General features: G+C 34.3%; 3 protein-coding genes and 1 long non-coding RNA gene across 4 annotated transcripts; 2 read left to right on the top strand and 2 right to left on the bottom strand.

Annotated features, from left to right (window-relative positions):
* Positions 1-9,246: 9,246 nt before the first annotated feature.
* On the bottom strand, positions 9,247-12,864 carry LOC115440092 (protein prenyltransferase alpha subunit repeat-containing protein 1). The gene is made up of 3 exons (XM_030164251.2): positions 12,066-12,864; positions 11,584-11,978; positions 9,247-11,493 (listed from the first exon to the last, which is right to left on the bottom strand). Exons 1-3 carry the CDS (start codon positions 12,140-12,142, stop codon positions 10,628-10,630), a joined length of 1,338 nt encoding a protein of 445 aa, XP_030020111.2. The 5' UTR covers positions 12,143-12,864; the 3' UTR covers positions 9,247-10,627.
* A 155-nt stretch (positions 12,865-13,019) lies between these two features.
* On the bottom strand, positions 13,020-18,101 carry LOC115440093 (15-hydroxyprostaglandin dehydrogenase [NAD(+)]). Its single transcript, XM_030164252.2, has 5 exons — positions 17,930-18,101; positions 14,538-14,774; positions 14,134-14,307; positions 13,873-14,033; positions 13,020-13,285 (listed from the first exon to the last, which is right to left on the bottom strand). Exons 1-5 carry the CDS (start codon positions 18,032-18,034, stop codon positions 13,138-13,140), a joined length of 825 nt encoding a protein of 274 aa, XP_030020112.2. The 5' UTR covers positions 18,035-18,101; the 3' UTR covers positions 13,020-13,137.
* LOC119188628 lies at positions 15,178-17,134 on the top strand. The gene is made up of 3 exons (XR_005111974.1): positions 15,178-15,959; positions 16,654-16,709; positions 16,934-17,134. It is a non-coding gene; the product is annotated as an uncharacterized LOC119188628 (long non-coding RNA).
* A 1,512-nt stretch (positions 18,102-19,613) lies between the features above and the next one.
* On the top strand, positions 19,614-21,304 carry LOC115440095 (protein kish-A). The gene is made up of 3 exons (XM_030164253.2): positions 19,614-19,810; positions 20,292-20,401; positions 20,539-21,304. The coding sequence occupies exons 1-3, from the start codon at positions 19,808-19,810 to the stop codon at positions 20,642-20,644; spliced, it is 219 nt and encodes a 72-aa protein (XP_030020113.1). The 5' UTR covers positions 19,614-19,807; the 3' UTR covers positions 20,645-21,304.
* The last annotated feature ends 474 nt before the right edge of the window (positions 21,305-21,778 follow it).

Genomic DNA, 21,778 nt, shown 5'->3' with positions numbered 1-21,778 from the left:
CCACGAAATAAACCCGTAAATGCGAGCCGTAAATTATAGCTGACCTAATTTTTAAATGGTAACTTTCGGTCGTGCGTTCGACTTCGTTTGTAACCGCCTCGTAACAGACTACTCGCAAGATTTTATGTTTTAGCGCTCTAGAAAATGGGCCTGTACGCTTTTTGATTACATTAAAAATTAAATAGATACCTTTGTGGTTCTACCGTGTATTATAATGAAAGGCAAAGATGACCTACAAGATTTGCAACATACCCAAAGATTTTCAGTTCATTGATGCTATATCGCGACTGATAATGCCAATTCTTATAAACGACACCGCATTAACTAAATGTTGGTGTAGTGCGGAAATATCAAGTGGTGGGAGTAGAACTCCCAGTAACAGACACTCGTACGGCCTTCTAACCCCCAAGTTACGCGCTACGCTGCGAATTCGACGCGACTTCTTCAAGAACCGAACTGAATAACGTTCGTCCCGCGTTTTACCATTCAACTCCTCGCCATAAATACCTGAAAACATTGAATATGCGTCCATAACGAGCACAAATGACTGCGTAACGTTGGTATGTTAACACAAAGCAGCACAGCCGCGCCGGCACTATAACACTATGTACCTGTGACGCTGAGTAGCGACATGGTGGGACGTGTCACGTGCGTGAGGGGGCCTGGCTGGCCCGTCGACCCGAGGCGGTCGGCGGGGCCGGCGCCTCACCGGCCGCCACGGGGCGCCATATCTGCACACGCGCGCCCGGCTTCGCGCACGGCCGGCGACCGACTGACGCCCGTCTCCCGTCGCCCGTGTATACCCGCTGCTGCCAACCGGCGTGTGCCCGCGCAGCCGCACTCCAAGCCTTCTGACATCACCGGCACCCGGATTATTTTCGCCCGGCGAGGTAAATACCCTCACATCGATCGGGCCCGGTTAAACTTGATGCAATTATTGCACTGCCCTAGTCCTTACCGATGCAGTTTTAATGGTTGTCGACGAACGCGTCCATACCAGACGCAGCTTCTCGCACCGCTTTGTAGGTCAATTACCGCATTAAACTTCCTCGCTGGCTGCCTTAAATTATCGTGATTTTGTAGAGTTGATACATATTGCCAGAAAGTGAACTTTGTATCTTCACTATAATCCGGATATACCTACAAGATAGCCGAAATAGGCTCGGAACTCTCGGATAAAAGCAGTGATATCCAAAGGTAACATTGTGTGGTTTGCAAAAAGGGCTAAATACTCAAAAAACTATAAAATCTTTAATATTCATTTATTTATAAAAGATTAAATTTGAAAACGAGTTCCACAGTAAAGCTATTAATTAATATAATAAAAAATTTATTGTTTTAATTCATTAGAAAACAGTTTCCTCTGAGTATTTGCAATTCTTTAAATGAAAAATACTTTAATTTAAATATTAAAACGGGATTCTGCATCGCGAAAAAACTCGTAGTACACCAGCTGGCGTAGACGCGTAGCAGCGTAGCAGCGTAGCACAGTAGCGTTTTATAATTAGTTCCATCTGCTACGAGCATAGATGCTGCCGCCAGTCTGCTAGTTTTGAGGCGTTACGTTCACTTATCAAAAGCTTTAATTATTTATCGACCAATTAAACAATAGCTCAGCACCCTTATTCTGTATGATAGTGTAAACGCGTAACGCGGCCGTGTCATGTTATCTCCGAGAAATGTGCGTGGAATGGTATTCTGTAAGCCAAATTTCTATAGTCCTAAACATGATGCGTTGTGTTACGTGCTTGTTACGCACTGTTAAAATAACGTGCGGGATAGAGAATAAGGCCCCAGATAATATTCTATATAAAATTTGATTTGATTTTGTTTTTATTTCTACATGCAGCAATTGGCCGACATAAGCGGATTCATAATAAGTTACTATACTATATTTCTGTTCAATTCCTTCTACATTATAAATGACTTAAGTTTATTTACAAAATTATTTCTTTTAAATTATTTTTTTATAACTTAATGAGCTAAGTACGGAATCAAAAAATCGTATTTTTCGGGAATTAATATTATTCAAATCAATGATATTTTTTTTTCTGCGTGGTACGGCACCGCTTTGAGTTCCTGGGTTCGAATCACAAGACTAGCAAAGTCATAATGGGTTTTCCTTCTCCATGTCAGCCCAGATTCTGGATTTGTGTTCGATATGGCTTTATACTCACTTCCTATCATGGGACCGAACGTACAGGTGGCCGCCATATGTGCACTTCTGCCTACCCTTTCAGAAATAATGGCGTGATATGTGTGTTTGAAAGAGATTTTTTTATTCAACACAAGCAAATACGATCCCTCACTAGTTACTAGTTTATTATTAAAATAGAACTAAGTCGAATGACTGCAAAAACGACTTTATTAAATAGGTGAAAGAACTAGTTACAAAGTTAACAAGGGAACCGTCACAGTCGTATTCAAGTTCGGTTTTGGGAGACTAATTTATGTGGGACACGACTATAGGAATATAAGTTAGTACAATAGACACACATTAGCCTATATTCTTATGCCAAGAGGTCACTGGAGCAATGGGTTTCGAAATCTGAATCTTTGTTCTCGAAAGTTCGATGTTCGGTCATAATTACATTGAAGAATAGCCTAAATCAGCTAAATATATCGATAGGTCTTGGATTTTATTCGCGGGAGCTTTTTTGTGACAGTTTTTCAATTTTTAATATAAGACAATTTTTAATATACCCTTCATAAAGTCCCCTTTGAAAAAAGATAGAGATTAGAGAAATCAATGACTTTGAAACGCATCTTTTTAACTTAATAATATTTTACTAGCTTTGCTCGTGGCTTCACCCGCGTGAAGTTTTCCGGGTTAAAAGTCCCGCTATATGTTTTCCCGGGATAGAAAGTAACCTATAACCTTCACAGGGTCTTATACTATCTCCATACTAAATTTCATAAAAATCCGTTCAGTATATTTTTTTAGAAAAATATATATATATATATATGTGGATATAATAGAATATGTGGAAATATAATAGGTGAATCCATCCACATATATATCTATACTATTATATAAAGCTGAAGAGTTTGTTTGTTTGTTTGTTTGTTTGTTTGTTTGTTTGTTTGTTTGTTTGTTTGAACGCGCTAATCTCAGGAACTACCGGTCCAAACCGAAAAATTCTTTTTACGTTGGATAGCCCTTTGTTCGTGGAGTGCTATAGGCTATATATCATCACGCTATACCCAATAGGAGCGGGGCAGCAATGGCTAATCTCAGGAACTACCAGTCCAAACTGAAAAATTCTTTTTGCGTTGGATAGCCCTTTGTTCGTGGAGTGCTGTAGGCTATATATCATCACGCTATACCCAATAGGAGCGGGGCAGTAATGGCTAATCTCAGGAACTACCGGTCCAAACTGAAAAATTCTTTTTGCGTTGGATAGCCCTTTGTTCGTGGAGAGCTATAGGCTATATATCATCACGCTATATTCAGTAGGAGCGGAGCAGTAATGGCTAATCTCAGGAACTACCGATTCGAACTGAAAAAATATTTTTGTGTTGAATAGTCCTTTGTTTGTGGAGTGCTCAAAGTTATATATCATCACGCTATGACCAATAGGAGCGGAGCAGTAATGGCTAATCTCAGGAACTACCAGTTTGAACTAAAAAAATCGTTTTGTGTTGGATAGCCCTTTATTTGTGGGGTGCTATAGACTGTATATCATCACGCTATATACCAATAGGAGCGGAGCAGTAATGAAACATGTTGCAAATACGGGGACAATTTATTAGTTTTGAGAGATTCCGTTGCGTGCGCTGCTTAAACGGTTAAAGTTATGCAACAATGATGTATGACGGGATTGTTCCTCTTAAAAAGTTATACAAAAATTTATTATAAAACAAAGTCCCCCGCTACATCTGTCTGCCTGAACGTCTTAAACTCAAAAACTACCCAACGTATTAAGATGAACTTTGGTATGGAGACAGTTTGAAACCCAGGGAAGAACATAGGCTCCCGGGAAACTACTACTTTTATAATGGAAAACTATAGCCTGAAAAACTTTATAACGCGGGCGGAGCCGCGAGCAAAAGCTAGTATATATATATATATATATATATATATATATATATATATATATATATATATATATATATATATATATATATATATATATATATATATATATATATATATATATATATATATATATAATATATATATATATATATATATATATATATATGGATATGTGGATTTGGATGGATTCACCTATTATTAGTAGTTTGTGATAATTAGAGAAAGATAATTTCAAGTGATCAGATACCGTTCCGCCCACACAACCGCCATGTTATATAAATATTACACTACTAATGATTTCTATGTTTACACGAATGATAGACATTGAGATGAAACTAATTTTCTGTATTTTATCTCGGTTTTTTTTTATATTATCATTTTTTCCCGACGTTTCGAAAACTTTGCAGCCTTCATGATCTCGGGAGAGACCATGAACCCAAAAATAAAATACAGAAAAATAGTTTTTTTTTCAATAACACAAGTACCTACTTATTAGTCATTAATATTTTCTACAATAAAAAAAAATACAAAGGATTTATCTAAAATGTATTTAAGGTTGAACTACTTAAGAATCATTTTTAAATTCCGTTCATTTATTATTTTAGAAAAAAATACTACGCAATCATTTAAGAACGGTCGTAAAACAATTATAAATAATAAAAATAACACTTTTTACTGGTGGTAAGTGTCTCATATTATGTGAGAGTCCGCCTGAGTAAGTACCATCGCAATGTCTATTTTTGCCGCCAAACAGCAGTGTGTAGTCACTGTTGTGTTCCGGTTTGAAGGACATTGTAGCTAGTGTAACTACTAGACATACAAGTCTCGTCATCCCATGTCACAGGATGTCGAGCGCAGTAGAATACCAAACAATACTTTGTAATTCAAGGTATTGGATGGTGTTTGTGTTATTTATGGGCGGTCGTATCTCTTACCATCAGATGAATGGCAAGCTCGTCTCTTCATTCAAAGCAGAATCACTTGTATATCGCGTATGTTTTTAGTTATACAATCTGTTGCCTCTACATACACAATAAAACGCGTTGATACTGACCACAACGTTTGTCTTATTGTTACAACGCTTGCACTAAAATATTTAAACCCATTTACAAACGTTTGTACAATGTGAAAACGAATGGCACAACGCTAATGTCCACTCTTTATTTATTTGGCAAAGCCGTTGTATTTGTAGCTCAAGAGAAACAAGTAAGTGGACTACCTAAAAGCAAGTCTTCGCCAGAGCTCTTAAACACTTAATTAATTATAGGAACGAGGTTATGAGGAACGAAATTCGAATATGATTATTAATGAATACTTACTCAGAAACTTCCTGGCCAATCTTTGATCAACGGAATTTAGAGACGGATAATATTTTTGGTCAGAATAATGCTACATCCATCTTCAAAACTATACGCTAGAGACATAATAGGTTGGAGCACAACTCTACTCAATGCAAATCTTTTTAATTACATAGTTCCGTAAAATTACTGGTCTTAATCATTAACTCTAACTCTAAAACTATATATAAACCTACCGATATTGTTTCATCTCTGTATCACAGGTTGACTGGCAGAGAATGCCTTCAACATTAAGTCGGCCTTTTGCATTGATGTATAAAAAGTGTGCAAATAAAATAAATAAATAAAGCTTTTACACGCAAGCATCGAAAAATGTCAACAAAAGTTTTAAAACACAAAGCGCATCATGCAAGTATATCTCATGAAACTTATGTACACTACCTTCACTATGAAACCCCCATTCGTCAGAAAAAAGGTTTTAGTGAAAGCTTTCGATGGTTTAATTATTGCTAGCATCTATTAACGAAGATGTTTAATAGGTTTTAGTGTTGTATATGATTCCAACCCTTATGAAATTTCATGTAATTGTTCCATGGCATTCCATAGCCCCTATATCTTCCTTTAAAACTAATACTTAACAATCCCAATTTCACGGCATATTATAAACAAAACATACGTTCTACATTAGTGATGACTATGAGTTCCACGAACTATTACGATAACAATAACGTTTCCCGGTGCCCCCAAGACGATATTTCAAACGCGCACTCAGTTCAACTTCTAAATTGCATTATCTCGCTGTAGGAGGAATTTAATCAGATTCTTGCCGAGTGCATGTAATGCGCTATTTAAAAATTCAATGCACGTACTGGAACGGCTGCGGCGTACTAGCCAGGTACAGACTTGGCTGTACGCTTTTATAGCGTTATGAAGTAGGACAGTTCCTCGCTTCTCCGAGTGAAAACTTAATGCCGGCACGTAATATTCGCGTGTATTCGATATTTCAGACATAACTGTGTAGAACAACTACGCTCCATTTGTTCGATACTATATGACAAAAAAAATGTTACCTATATTATAGATATGCTTTGAGTTTTTACGGTTTGAAACTTAAATTTATATTATATTAACACACTGAGTATAAAAATGAGAAAGATGAAACAAAAATGCAACAAGATGAAGAATTGACTATCGTGAAGCGTGTGACGTGTCCGGCATAGCTTGTTGAAGAGCAAACCTTTACACAAATATCTTTGTCAATGAGTTGTAGCCATCATTACGTAACTCGCACGTGGTAATCGGCGCGCCGCTCGCCTCTCCGACCTTCCGCGGGAACAACCGAACGCCACTAAATATCGATCGGAAGCGAGCCCGCGAACGCGCGACACCGCTGTGACGTCACATTACCCGATACAAAACAACGTACCACAATATAGAGTCGACGCAAAGAAAAAACAATCATGTGTCCGATAAACTTTAGCTTAGATTTAAATGACTGGGTGTTGTCGCTTGTATCTTTTAGTAAGTGGGCAAGATTACGGAGGTGGTGGCTCTCCGCGAGCCTCGTGACCCATATCGGGGACAGGCAGTATGCGTAATGCGTATGCACCTGTTATGTAGTAGGGGATTAATGCGCGCAACATGTGAAAAAGCCCGTGAACAGCATGCAACACAAATTAACAAATTAATGTTTAGATAACCGAAATAATTAAACATTAATTATAAAATGTGTTAAAAAATTAAGCTTTTTAAAAAAACGTTTTAATTATGCGTGAAAATGTAGAGGGGTCATGGATAAGATATGGAGTGGTACAATACTCTGTAAATTCAACGTCCGCTTGCTTACATCATAGATTAATAATAATAATTGCTATAGAAAATGATGAATCAGTTGCCATAAGACAATAACTTTGTATAATTAATATGAAAAAATAATATTACATAATGAATACTTAACTGAAGTCGAAAATGTTCAAACTTTTATTCTGTACTGGATCTGATTTTAATATTTCGTTAGAGACACAAAAGTCTAAGCAGTAGCACAGCACGCAATCAGTATTCAGTTCAATTGTTTCAATCGAATGTTATGTCGGGGATTAGGTATATTATTAATGGTCTGAAACTTTGAAGGATATTCATGTATATCGATTATGGAAAAGTATGGATTTGCTGAATTAAAAAGGTGTCTATTGGAAATTTATAAAAAAATATAGAAAAGGCTATTTCATTAATTTCATAATGAAAACGCCACTAAAAAAAGAATGATTCCCTGCATCTTCCTAAAGTACACATTATTTTACCAAAATTATTAGGTAAATAAATTAAAGAGGAATATTTAGGTAATAACCAAAAAAAAAAAAAAAATATTTTTTTAATAAAATTATTTGTAAATCTGCATATTTCCGACCGTAACTTGACCGCCATAAAGGTATGGAACAAATGCTCAAGGCCATTTGCTCGAGGGTGGGCCTTAAGTTACAATGTAAGTCGTTAGTCTACATGTGCTTTAATACCACTGTATTTACATATCAAGAAATAATGTATGGTCAAATTGACGGAATGCTAGGAGAAAAAATTCGTTTCTAATCTACGCTTTATGCAGTATTCACAGTATTTCTTACAAGAAACATATTGGAAGTAACTTTTGTTAGCAGGACATTCGTATATCCTTCACTAGACTGTAAACTAATAAACCGGTGCCGACAGATTTTATAAGCAGCTTCAATGGACGTCAAATAAAGACTGTTTTAGTTAATTTTGACAGCCCGGACATGATTATCCTGGCCAAATCAAACTTTTTCAACTGCACTGGACAGTACAGTCGAGAACAAAAAATATTAGGCAAAGAGATATTATTCATACGGATACCTGAAACATAAAGAGACGCACACAGCAATCGTTTAGAGCCGGCGTATATGACGGACCGCAGCGCAGAGACTTTTTCACTGTCAAACTATTATCGACATTATCTTCATCGAAATAATATTCAAAATCAATTAATTTACAATAGTAAATATCAGAAGAGCAAGGAAGCCTATATTATAATTGTACTTAGTCTTCCACCTGGTGGTGTACCTAATCCGATTAAGCATCAATACAAGCAGATAGTAATAATAGTGCCATAACTAAATCGGGAAATCCTATCATTGTTATCAACAATACAAAAGGATTGTAGATTCTAAGCTCTGTTATAGGTTCAGATTATATGCTCTACGGTAAAGCACGCCTACCAAAGGTAGCGTAGTTGGGAATAAAACGGACTACGACCGCCCATAAACAATAGAAACACCATCCAACACCCTGAATTACAAAGTTTTGTTTGGTATTTGGCGCTCGCCATCCGGACACATGAGATGTCAAGTTTTATTGTCCAGGGCCCTTATTCTGTATGATAGTGTAAACGCGTAACGCGGCCGTGTCATGTTATCTTTGAGAAATGTGCGTGGAATGGTATTCTGTAAGCCAAATTTCTATTGTCCTAAACATGACGCGTTGTGTTACGTGCTTGTTACGCACTGTTAAAATAACGTGCAGGATAAAGAATAAGGCCCCAGTAGTTACACTGGCTACAATGTCCTTCAAACGGGAACACAACAGTAACTACATACTGCTGCTTGGCGGCAGAAATAAACATCGCTATCGTACCTACCTAGACGGACTGTAAGATATGAGAGACCATCCACCAGTACCCTTATATTGAATTTATGTGAATTTAATTATCATTAGAACGATTTGGAGACCGCATATTAGCATCCATATGGAGTGCTGGATTTCCTTTCGGATAATTTTATCTTTCGCCATTGTTGCATAGGTAGCAAATTAAACCGTAAAGTTATAAATATTATGATATAGATTTCATCAATTTTTTCCCGTTAGATATTTCTAAAGTCTAAATAATAATAAAATAACTCAGATGCATTATATTTATTGAAAGATAAAAATGTCTTTTTATTAAAATTACACAGTATTGTTAATACAATACACACAAATACATTACACGTAATAACTATGTGTGGGTAAACGTAAATATATTCATCACCTTTCACCCATAAACTTCATTAATCAGTGTTTTGACTGAACACCGTTTTATCTCTTTCTTCCTTGAGTAAAATAATCTGAGAAATAAAACATTTATCAGATAAAAACGATTTTAAGACATTTTCGCATTTGCCTTTCTAAATTAATTTATGTATTACATGACCTTGATAATGTGGACCCTTTCCAGTAACCCTTGATAATGTGGACCCTTTCCAGTAACAACACACAAATAAAATTGCTAAATCCAGCAACAAATTTGAGTTATATTAATCAAGCAAAACAAACTTAAACCAAACATAATTTTTGTTTCTTTAGAAACAGTCAAAATCAAGCCAATATTATAGTCTATAATGAGTACTACTTTGATATCAAGGGTCCAAACTTAATTACAAAATCAATGAAAAGCGACAAAGAAGCCACAGTGAAGTTATGGTTCCTTGTTTATTAATAATAGTTTTGTAAATCGCTTTGGTATTTTGACACCTCGAAATTGTTTGCTAAAACTACAGTTAAAATAAGGAAAATAACACAGATCATATTATCAACATTATTAAGATAAGTTGACTCCATTTCATTCCATATCGGCCATAATGTACTTGTCACACAAGTTTAAGAATTATATTAATTTTTATAAATACATTTCCTTAAATTTAGAATAATCTATGAGCTGCTTTCAAATAAAATAATGTAATAATTATGTACAAATTAGCTAAATTAACGCAAATTAACAACAAACATAATCAAAAGGCAAGATGTTATTAAATATTTGTAATAAAAACTATTTACAATAAAATAGCAATGCATAAGTTTTCGATTAAATATATATAATTAATTATCTCAATGGTATCAAGAAAATCCTAAGAATATAATTTTGAAATAAAACTTAATAAAACAATCTATTCCTTTACTCACATTACCAGCTTTGTGATGCTACAAGAAAAATAAATGTGGCAGTTTATGGTTAAGGGACCAAACCACAATCATATAATATGTTGTAGACAATGTACAAACTGTATAAAATCTTATATAATTATTGCTGAAGTTATTAGATACAAAAATTACATGTTGAATATTCAATATAAAAATTGAAATCAGTTTCTATGTATGTTTCTGATTGGAATTTATTTATTTTTACAAAAATCTAAATATTACTAAAATGTATGAAAGATTCATAAACAAAACAGGAATGCATAATTTGAGTAAAGTGTGATATCCATAGTAATTTTTTTGGATGTATCTGAATTATATATCTTCACATGATATTGAGTCCTTCTACAAACTTCATGTACTTCTCATGCCTGTCAGCATAATTATCAGAGTCACTCCGTCTTTCCTCTATAAATTTCTTCTCATGTCCTAAAAGTATGTTAAACAACACACTGGAGTAGATGCGTTGACTGTCATACCTAACAATTTTCGCCTGCTTCTGTCTCAAAACATCTATGTTACATTTACTACATATGTTTTTGACTAGTGCACCATTCTGTCTCGTTAAACCAAAATAATCATAAATAGTTGACATAACTTCGTGTACAATATATCGCCGATGGTACCACAGTGTCTCATGATATTTATAAAACTGTAACAATTCATTATTTAAAACTAATTCATGATATAAAATTTCTAGTTTTCTACAGACAAATGTGTTATTGGTGGCGCAGTTGCAATTTTTGGTTGTATAACTCAATAGTAAATTCATTAAGTTATCATCAGTATATGTGAGTAAATTTGCTTCAGATGTGTCCGCAGTGATATCTTTTGGTAAATTATCAGCTACAACTCTTACAAAATTCTTGCGTAGATTTGTATCTAAATTATTTTGGAATGTCTTCCAAGTGTCATTGTCCATTGTCAGAACATTTTTTATGCAAAACTGTCTGTAGTGGAAGCAACTGAAGTCCGAAACATGTTTAGATGTCCACCTCTCAGAAAATACATATTCTTTTATGTATAATAAATTCATATCAAATCTTCGTTGAATTGTTTTTAATGTGTTCACCAACCACATCCGATGATTCCAACTGTGGTAGTTATTTGGGCTCTTATCAGCTGCTAATTCACAAATGAACAGCTCTTCGTTAACAAGAACTTCAATCCTATTTAACTGTAGTGATTCATCTGAAAATCATATTACATTTTTGTTACATAAAAATATTAATAAAACAAATATTCATTTACGTCTATAAAAATCAATACTTCAATACAAACCTTGTAATATTAATTCTAACAACCATCTTCTGTATGCATATGCATCATTACATTTAGGCTTTCGAGACAATACTAATCTTGTAAAACGCAGTTCAGAACCCTTATCCAGAAAACATTTCAGAACCATCTCGCGTCTTTTGTTCCAGAGTGTACTCAAATCTGGGTTTAACAATAAAGTCACATTCAGCAATCTTGCTAACTTCTCTGAGTGTATTGAGGTCAGTTTAAAGTTTTTACGTTTCGGTTTTGATAAGTATTTGTCCATAATTTCTGAGTAGCAATACATATAAACATGTTTTACACACCACGACTCCAAACCGAGGCAGTATTCTAAATGTAGAACAGGCGATTTATTTTGAAAATTACTTTCCACAGGCACTATATCAAATGCGCACCTGTAATAAAAGAAAAATTGTAACACGAAATGTATATATTCATGTTAATTAAAATTGATTTGTTGCCAAATACAAGTAAATATTTACAACTCATCGTTTTTCAACATAACGTTGTCGATGTCTTTTATTATTTTCTCAACTAGGGCGAACTTGTCTTCATCCATCGCGTACTGATTTCCACAACACAATGCTAGATTAAACTCAAAGGCAAAATTACTGTTTGTTTCATAAAAATCAATAAAACAACAATAACCTAGGACCACGTAAATTTTTTCGCCATCGCAAATCGCAATTGACAAAATAAGATAAATGTCAATTCACAACTGTCATTTGTCAAAGTCAAAAACCGATGCCAGCAATGCATGTCATTGTTCTGAGGACAGTACAGAGCAAAAAGACAAAATAAAATTGTGTGTTTACTGATAAGATATTAATTTATTCGAGTCGATTACAATACATTATCGACTAGCTTATTATTTTCTTGTCAAATTATTATTCAGCAATACAAATCTAGTTATATATTATACATTTTATGAATTATGTGAAACTATAATTATGTGGTATTCCATCCTTTTTCCAAAAATGTTAAAAAAATCAATAGTAATCATTCCTAATAATAAAAACATAAGAAATAAGATTCAATGTTGGCAATTAGTTTGCTGATGTTAGTGTTCGACCCAAAGAGCATAACTTAGTATACTACGATACACGATGTGTAAAGCCTGCCGTAGTTGCGCACTGAAAAGTGTAGCCATCGGCTATTTGTAAATTTATTATATTTTATCCAGTTACAAACAATACAACAACAATTTGATACAAACCTTGGCCTGATAATTAGGAATATAACAAAAAAGAATTTAGTTATGTCACTCGAGCCGTTCTTAAGTGATGCTATTACATACATAATATGACAGCAGATTTTTATTTATACATATCATTAATTTAGACTCCCTGAACGCCACGTAGAAAAATATAATAACGCTTATTGACTAAAAACAACTCCATATATTTCGTTGAACGGGAGGAAATAAAAGGCATCAATATTGCCACAGATTTAATTATACATTATCAACATAAAGAAAGTAATATCGCTGTTTAAATAAGTAAGAATTTCTATAAAACACATAATATGCAATTAACAAGATTGTGTAAAATTTATTTATATTATCAACTTATTTAATTCCGCGAAGGTGTTGTCTATTGCAGATGTAATGTCCTGCACTGGCCGGTCCTTGCAAGATAACCATATTGATCCAGGTGATCCAGTCTCAAACATCTTAATAAACGAGTTCACCGCAGATTCTACCCTAAATGTTGAAACGTAATAAAATAAAAAGATTAATCGGAGGTTTTTTTTTATCATCATTAGATTAGATTAGAGCGATTTGGAAATCAGAAGTCTTGACTTTGAGTCCCGGTTTGGAATAAACTTTAACAGAACTTTCTCACACCATTTCCTCGGGACTGAATTTGGCAGTCCGAAGTTCACATCAAACAGACTCCTAATTCTAAACCTACTCGTTTTAAAAATGAGACACCCACACCTTTTATCTCCGAACAGGTAAACAGAGGCGCAACTGGTGTGCCCACTTCTCACGCGTGCATGCCATGATGTGATAGGGGGCGAGCCTATAGCCATATCGGGCACAAATTCCAGACGGGCTGATGCTAAGTTGAAAAACCCAATATAACTTTGCCCGACCGGGGGATCGAACCCAAGACTTAAGCACTGCAGTGGTGCCGTAATACAACTACGCCAACGAGACAGTCTTAATCGAGAATTGTAATAAAAACTGCGTTCAAAGTGGTTTAGGATGTTACCTAGTAATTAAAGTAAATCATAATATAAAATTATAGTTAGAACATTAAAATCTGAGTATTCAAAGAACCTCACTTTTGGAATTTGATATTTAAACGTGGAATGATTTCTTCGAAGTCCTTTCTACGTTTTTCCGTGTAGGCCCTTTTCTCTAAGCCTTGAAGTAAAGGCGTGTCCGTCGGCCCGAAGCAAATAGTTAACAATCGTATACCAGTTGTTTGGTAAAATGGCTCCATCTAAGCAAAACATATTTTTTTCTAAATTATATCTAACAAATAATATTTGAATGAATAAAGCATCAGCATAGTATCAGCAGATACTGAGGACAATACTTACCGCAAGACACTGGGTAAAATGCAAAACGGCTATCTTGGTACCATTGTAAGTTGGCAAATATGGGAATTTAGTCAGAGCTGCTGTCGAAGAAATATTGATTATCGTGCCTCCTACGCCTCCTTCCTCTTTACTCATATGGTAAATCGCTTTATACGTAAACGAAACTAATCCTTTCTGTAAAATTTAAAGGTGATTAGTTTATCCCGAATTAGTAACCAAACACATTTTGCTGCTAATAGAAATTATCGTGGCAATTGTAGAATAACAAATTTATAAGTGTATTAGAAATGGAATAGGTAGTTAATATGATTAAAGTAGTTTTTATTTATGAAGATTACAAATTAAACGACGAAAAAATGAAAATTACGTGATTTATAATTGATAAAGATTAAGGGAAATCATACCCAGTTCACATCACAAGCAGTTCTGAAGAAGGCAGGCGAATCATTCATTATGCCAGCATTATTAACCAATACATCAATTCGTCCAAATTTATCGACAACTTCATCAAAAGCCTTTTGAATATTGCTCTCGTCGCTTACGTCGCATTTCACAAATATCACGCAATTAGGTTTACTTTCGTTAAGTCTTGCGGCGGTCGCTTCTCCTACTTTTTCTGCTATATCTAGTATAGCTATGTTCTATAAAGAAATTACAGGCATTAAAAGTAGCTAACAAATTTGAATTCGAATCCTGAAGCAACATGTTAATAAATATCTAACCATCCTTCAAACAATTGATTTTTTGGACCAGTTCTACTCTTTACACTAAATAATTGTTCTTAACTATATCACAGTGACGAGCTCAGTACAGTGCCATGCTGTACTTTGTGATTAAAGGTTCTAAATGGCACTACGCAATAAATGACGATAGGTACACACAACGCAATAGAATGCTGGTGGTAGGATATATTCTATATCAGCCCGGATGGCGGCCACAGTATACAAGGTAGTAAAACCCGCCATATTGGTCCACCTAAGTATGTCGCCAGTGATCAATCTGTGTATATTCTGTTCGAACAGGCCGACATAATTGTATCGACTGCCGAAGGGTAATAATTTCTCGTCAGTAGACTTGCTATTAGAGCCCACTCCAGTTACTATCAGGTACAGTGCAAATATAGTAAAAAGAGCTTGGTATTATATAGTAAAAAAACTTTATCATTCATTCCATATATCCATGATAAATAGATGTTTACTACATTTATTGTACTGGATTACAGTCATCCACGAGTAGATAAACATTTATCATAAAAGAAATATAACACTCTGACGATATTTACTGAAAAACAAACATAAACTTAACATATAGATAGTTACACGATTTTTATGCTTAGACTGTTGTGGAAGGTGTTTAGAAGTTACATTAGCTTTTGCCTACGACTCCGCCCCCGTGTAAAAGTTTCTCTGTGATATAAAGTAGCCTATAAGCACTCAAGAGTAATGTAGCTTCCTATAAGTGAAAAAAATCAAAATCGTTTTAGTAGTTACTGAGATAAGCTTAAGCACATAAGTAAACTCTTTAGCTTTATATATTACTATAGATAATAATTACTTTTAAATCATCATGAATACTAGTAACATAAATACGACTGTTTGTGAAGATTTGCTGGTGGTAGCATACAAAAGGTGTTAAACCCGCCATAGTCGCGAACGTAGGTGTGTCGCGTTCCGTTGTTAGTCTATGTACATCCAGTTCAAACAGGCTGGCATAATTGTGTCGACTGGCGATCAGGAATCATCTCCCGTCAGGCGATATTCTATCTGGACTCCACTTAGCTGTTCATCAGGTGCATTGGGATCACAATACAGTGTTCGTATAAAAAGGTATATATTAGAATTAGTTTAAAGTTTTTGGACATTTGTTATAACATACAACACACTGATTGAAAATATTCCGGATTAATAAACATTTTAATCCAGAAAATTGGTACTATATTTACAAGACTGCGTTATACATACTATCATAAATCATAGGTGCATTGTTACTAACCATATTTTATATTATCATTATGTGGAATATTATGTTCTGAAATAAATGCATTATTACGTGTGAGAAGGTATTTGATAAGATTCACCTGTTTCTTAACATGACAAGATATTATGTTCACGATAAGATAGCACGAAATGCACATAAAACATTTATGATTTTACTAAGAAAATTTTCTACGATCGAATTATAATTAAGACAATCGTTATAATTTTCTACAATATTAGATAATAAGATATAACTCAGATATAGTCCGTAATTGTACCGATTAAGGATATAATACGAGCATTGTGAATTGAAACGTAATAACTTAATAAAGGTCTATTAAACAGACGATTTCATCTATCTACCTACATTGATATGAGGTATAATATCAACTCCCGCTCGCAATAAATGTCTTAAATATTATGCAGTTATCTGCATATACTTATCACTATTGACCTTATAAGAATTACAACATGCATTTGATTCAGTACAACATTAATGATATCAGTCCAGTAATATTTGATACTATCCCACTGCTTTTCACAGGCTTCCTCTGCTACTGAGAGGGTTTGAATCTTAGTCCACCACGCTAGCCTAGTGAGGTAAGAAGACTTTACATACTTTCAACTTTCTTATGGAGGATTTTCAGGTATATGTAGATTTTCTCACGATGTTTATGGTACATTACTTTTCCTGTTTGTGATTTGAATTCAGTTGGTATTTAAATAAAATGAAGGTTCGTTTAAACTCTGTGTTTTTGTGTGTGTTATTTAAGCGTATATTTTGTTAGGGTTTCAATGTCGCTTTTGACATTAATTGTTTCTAGACAATGCTGTGCCATCAGAATGATATGGCTGGATTCAAAAATGCCACTTCATGTATTTAGGCACCTCCCCTCCCGCGTCCAGCAAACGGCCATAAGAATTATTAAGTTCCATACATTTACGGCGCACAATTATATGCAAATAATGAATATGAAAATATACGAATAATTACTTAAAAAATACATTTAAATGAAAATAAAAAATAATATGTAAGTAACATTTTTTTTTTATTAAATTCTCTATCTAATATTATTGGCTACAAATTAATATGATGTATAGTATAGGAGGAGATACACAGAAGCAACAATTTTTGTGTCATTTCCATTATGAACTTATGTGAAACTATAATATCCACATTATAAAATATTTAAAACCACCATAGTATAAGATATTATTGTGGACATGTAATTTTTGTATATTATAAATTTCGAATAGATAGCTTCTCAAAATTTGGATAGCGCGTCATTTTGCTGGGGGTCCCGGCTTAATTCTTATACGTAGTACCGATTTAGGGTTGGGGCGGTTCCGCTTGGTTGAACGCTCGGGTCCTCAGTACCTCAGTACCTCGGGTGGTACACCTAGCCCTAGGGGAGCGTCTTGGGCTCGAAACATCTTCGTCAAGAACCTCAAGAATACAATTCTCTGTTGCCTAAAAAAAGGTCCCCGAAAAATTTCGCGATCTAAGCGCCTAGATACCAACCTTAGGCAAGTAATAAGCACTGCATAATATAAATATGAGCCTCAAATGATAAAATCTGATCTATGATACCTTGTTGCTAATTCGACTTGTATCGAAAGAAGGGACGCGGGGAAAGATTTCGATGCCACCAAAATAAGGCCACAGAGAGGCAATTTATTAAACCAAAAACTTGAATGGGCCCAATTTAGTGTTGAATACATTTATATTATTCTGAATAGGTACCTATATTAACAGTAATTGTTATCAATTGGGCTAGCAGTGTCAAAGAAATTATAGAAAAATATATCATAAAAATTACCTTTGCTCCAAGTTTCAAGAAAACTTCAGCATATTCAGCTCCCAAACCGGAAGCACCTCCAGTTATTATAATGTTTTTCCCTTGGGCGTCCGAATGGTTTGCCATTTTACTGTGTTATTGGTACGAATGCTTTTTTATGAATGGTTTTTATATTAATTTTACAACCGTATATTTCAAATGAGTGTATAATAATGTTATCTCTAGGGTTCCGTTTACTTAAGTCGAGAATCTTCCAACACAATATTTCTATCTGACCGCGATAAACTCTAAAACTACCAAAGACATTTCGATGAAATTTAGTACGTAATAACTTTAAGACCATGTAAAGGACATAACCTACTTTTTATCCCAGGAAAATGAATTAAGGAAGTATGGTCTCGGAAAAACTCATTCACGCGGCCGAAGCCGCGAGCTAAACCTAGTTGTGTATAATAATGTTTATTTGGTAATTGTCAAAGAGAATTATAATACCATATACTTACCTCATCATATATAAGTACCTACGATAAATTATGAAATATCGGAAACTCATACAAATAAAAGCACGATAGCAAGAAGTTCAAACCATGTCGTTATTAATGATTAGAGTGCGTTCGGCTAATTTCGGATGGTTTTTCAGTGTGTTGCGAGGAATCGCGAAAATATTTCTTTCTCATAAAATATTTAAGCGATACCAACATTTTATACATGAAACTGGTTATTATTAATGCTACTTTATGTGATAATTTAATCATCTTCCAATTCTCTCTGTGTAAGCTTAATAATAGATGATAATATCTGTATAGGAATTTAAAACCCTTAGAAAAGATCGGACCTTCGCGAGGTAAGTTAGGACTCCGTTCTAATAACGCTCTAATGTTAGGATGATAAGGTCCACAAAATCAAACAGAAGTCTCAAAAATGTTAAGAAGAGCGAAATCCACCTTTTTTTGTTTGAATGCACATAGCGCACCCGTTCTTGGTCGTAGCATCAACTGTGGTATATAGGGTGGGGCAAAAAGAGACAGCATAGTCGCCTATATAACCTAAACTAAAAAATAACCATAGATTCGTGGTATTTTTTCGTTATACGATCTTACCCCGTATCCGATCTTACCCGAACGCACCTTATATATTATTGTAGTGGCACCGGTATTCGACAAGCACCTAATGGTCGATTCATAATATTTTTTTCGACTACATTTGCCTCGGTGCCATAAAAATAACCTATCATGAATAAAAATTATTTAAGGTAAATTTACAATTCTTATGATAATCCATGACTAAAGTATATTGCAAATACATTTCATAATAGTAAAATAAATATTAATAAATTGTATTAATTCCCTAAAAATCTAACAGAAAAATATTTTTGTTCCCAAGTATCGTAACTGCGCTTAGTTTTTAAACCGGCGTTATTTTTACGGCGAATTGTAATAGAAAAACCGTATAAAACGACTTTGCTATTGGCACTTTCTACCATATTGACCTACTGCCTATATATTATATTGCGAAAATTCTATGAAATAAAAGTAATTTTTCATTTTTATTATTGACTTTCAGAACGTCAAACTATGGTATTGACGTTCTGAAAGTCAATAATAAAAATTTAAACAAACGTAAACATTTTAGTCGATTTTCGAACATTTTACACATCCCTGTTAGGGTCTTGAAAACAATTAATTGAAAATGGCAACAAAGGTGTGGAAAAATGTCATCTGTCAATAAAATTTGACATTATCAGTTGTATTTTGTAAATTTTTTAAAGTTTCGAGTTTCATGAAAATAAAGAACTGGCTATTCTGAACGCTTTAATAATCTCGTAAATAAGAAGTTAAAGTATCCATAAAAATACTAAATAGGTTATTAACTTTATTTGTACCAATATCACTGTAAAATATGGTAAGTGCTGTTATTAACGAGTTGAAAACGTGTAACACCGTCATCATTCTACTCTTAACCCACCTAGGCGTGGATACCAAATGAATTTGGGATTGACACAACACACATATTTTTACAAATGCTATAGAAACGTTTTGGTGTTGTTTTTACGACCAGCCAATAGCTTGACAACTTGGTATCTTATGAAACTATTGTATTGTTCCTTTTTCGCAATTTTTCTTTTTAATTTATACTCCTGACGTTTCGAAGACTTCATGTTCACCAGGTGGACTTCATTAGACTTTATAGTCAACCAAAAATCCAGAAAGTTTTAATACAATGTCAAAATGCTTAACAGAAATTATTATGATGATCTGATCGCAGGTAACGTAAAACCTATACAAAATGTTACCAACCCGAGAATCAAAATCATATCAACAATCCCTAGTTTACGTAGAACAGTAGGAGAATAGTCACCTTAAATTATTTTTGTTTGTTCCAGAGTGCAATATTTAATTTCCAAAGCTTACTATCTGTAATATTATTATTGATATGCACATGTGCATATTTAAGATCGTTTTTCCCAAGCATTATGGACCGCAATAAAACTGGGTAAGATAATTTTAATTCTTTTATCAAATATCTATCTGAGTTTGCAATTTCATATAAAAGTGATGTTTCCTCTTAATATACAGTACTTACATGCTTTTTTAACCTGACTAAAAATAAAATATTCCGTATAATTACAGATTATTGGGAACATTCTGGAAATGTGCAAGGATCGGAGAAAGAAAGTCCCCCTATGTTGCAGCCTGCTGCGTCATAATGGCATTTTCTATTCTATTTCTAACATAATACCTATTATTTAGTTCTAGAATACTACAATATTTTTACTGAAAGTGTACTAAAAGTACAGAGGGATAAGTATTTTTCAATAGAAACTTATGATGTGAACATTTACTTCAATATTCCAATAGGAACCTTATATACATCAGCATTAACTACAATATGCATTTAATTCTCATCTTTACAAAACCAATTATCTTAAAATTTAAACCAAATATCTAGGAAATGTATACAAAGTATTTGTTCACATTGTCTAAAATCAAAAATGTGGTAGTCTACATTTTAAAAGTGGCAGGCTAATTGGATCTGGACTACAATCTTACTGTAGATCAGCATAGATTGGCAATGAAGGCCTTAACTAATGAGACTCTGGGTGGCAGACCTTGTGTGGTCTTTTTACCCTAATGTTGATAAAAGATTTTTTTTCTTTGTGCTTTGCAAGCGTAAGACCTTAGGCAGTTGCCCCTTTTACCACCTCCTTAGGCCACCACTGTGTGGCACTACTGTCTCTTTTTGCAATTGTCAGACTGATAGGACAATGGCATGAGCCCTACTGAGCATTTATCTGGTAACTCATTGCTATGTGCTATAAGAGGAAATGTTTCTATTGAAAAATAGTGTATAAGAATTACCCTAATATAATTTTGTAATAAATATATTTTACATATATTTTTTCTTTGATTCCAAATACCCAAAAATTCGCTCATCTACCATTTACGGCTCATGAAAGATAGGATTAAAGAAACAGCAGCTAACCCTACCAGAAGCTACCCCTTCCGCCTCTTGATTTATATTCAAGAATTTATCTTTTATTATGAGTATTTGTCTATGGATGATTCAAATCATGAGAATCGAGAGCCATACATTAAAAATATACACACAAACCCTCTCATGCCCTTTATCAACCAAGGGGTAAGCAAAGGCGCAACTGGTGCCCTCACTTTGCGCCCTATATATTCAGACCCATTATGTGATAGGGGGCGAGCCTATCGCTATGTCGGGCACAAATTCCAGACTGCAGACCGATACTGAGTAGCAAAACACCACATTACAATCCGACACGGGAATCGAACCCGAAATCTCAGCACTGCAGCCGTCCTGTAATACAACTACGCCGTCTGTCCAATATTAATAATATATAAA

Source organism: Manduca sexta, chromosome 8 (genome assembly GCF_014839805.1).
Source record: "Manduca sexta isolate Smith_Timp_Sample1 chromosome 8, JHU_Msex_v1.0, whole genome shotgun sequence".
Classification (NCBI taxonomy): Eukaryota; Metazoa; Arthropoda; class Insecta; order Lepidoptera; family Sphingidae; genus Manduca; species Manduca sexta.
This window is presented reverse-complemented; position numbering and strand designations above follow the sequence as displayed.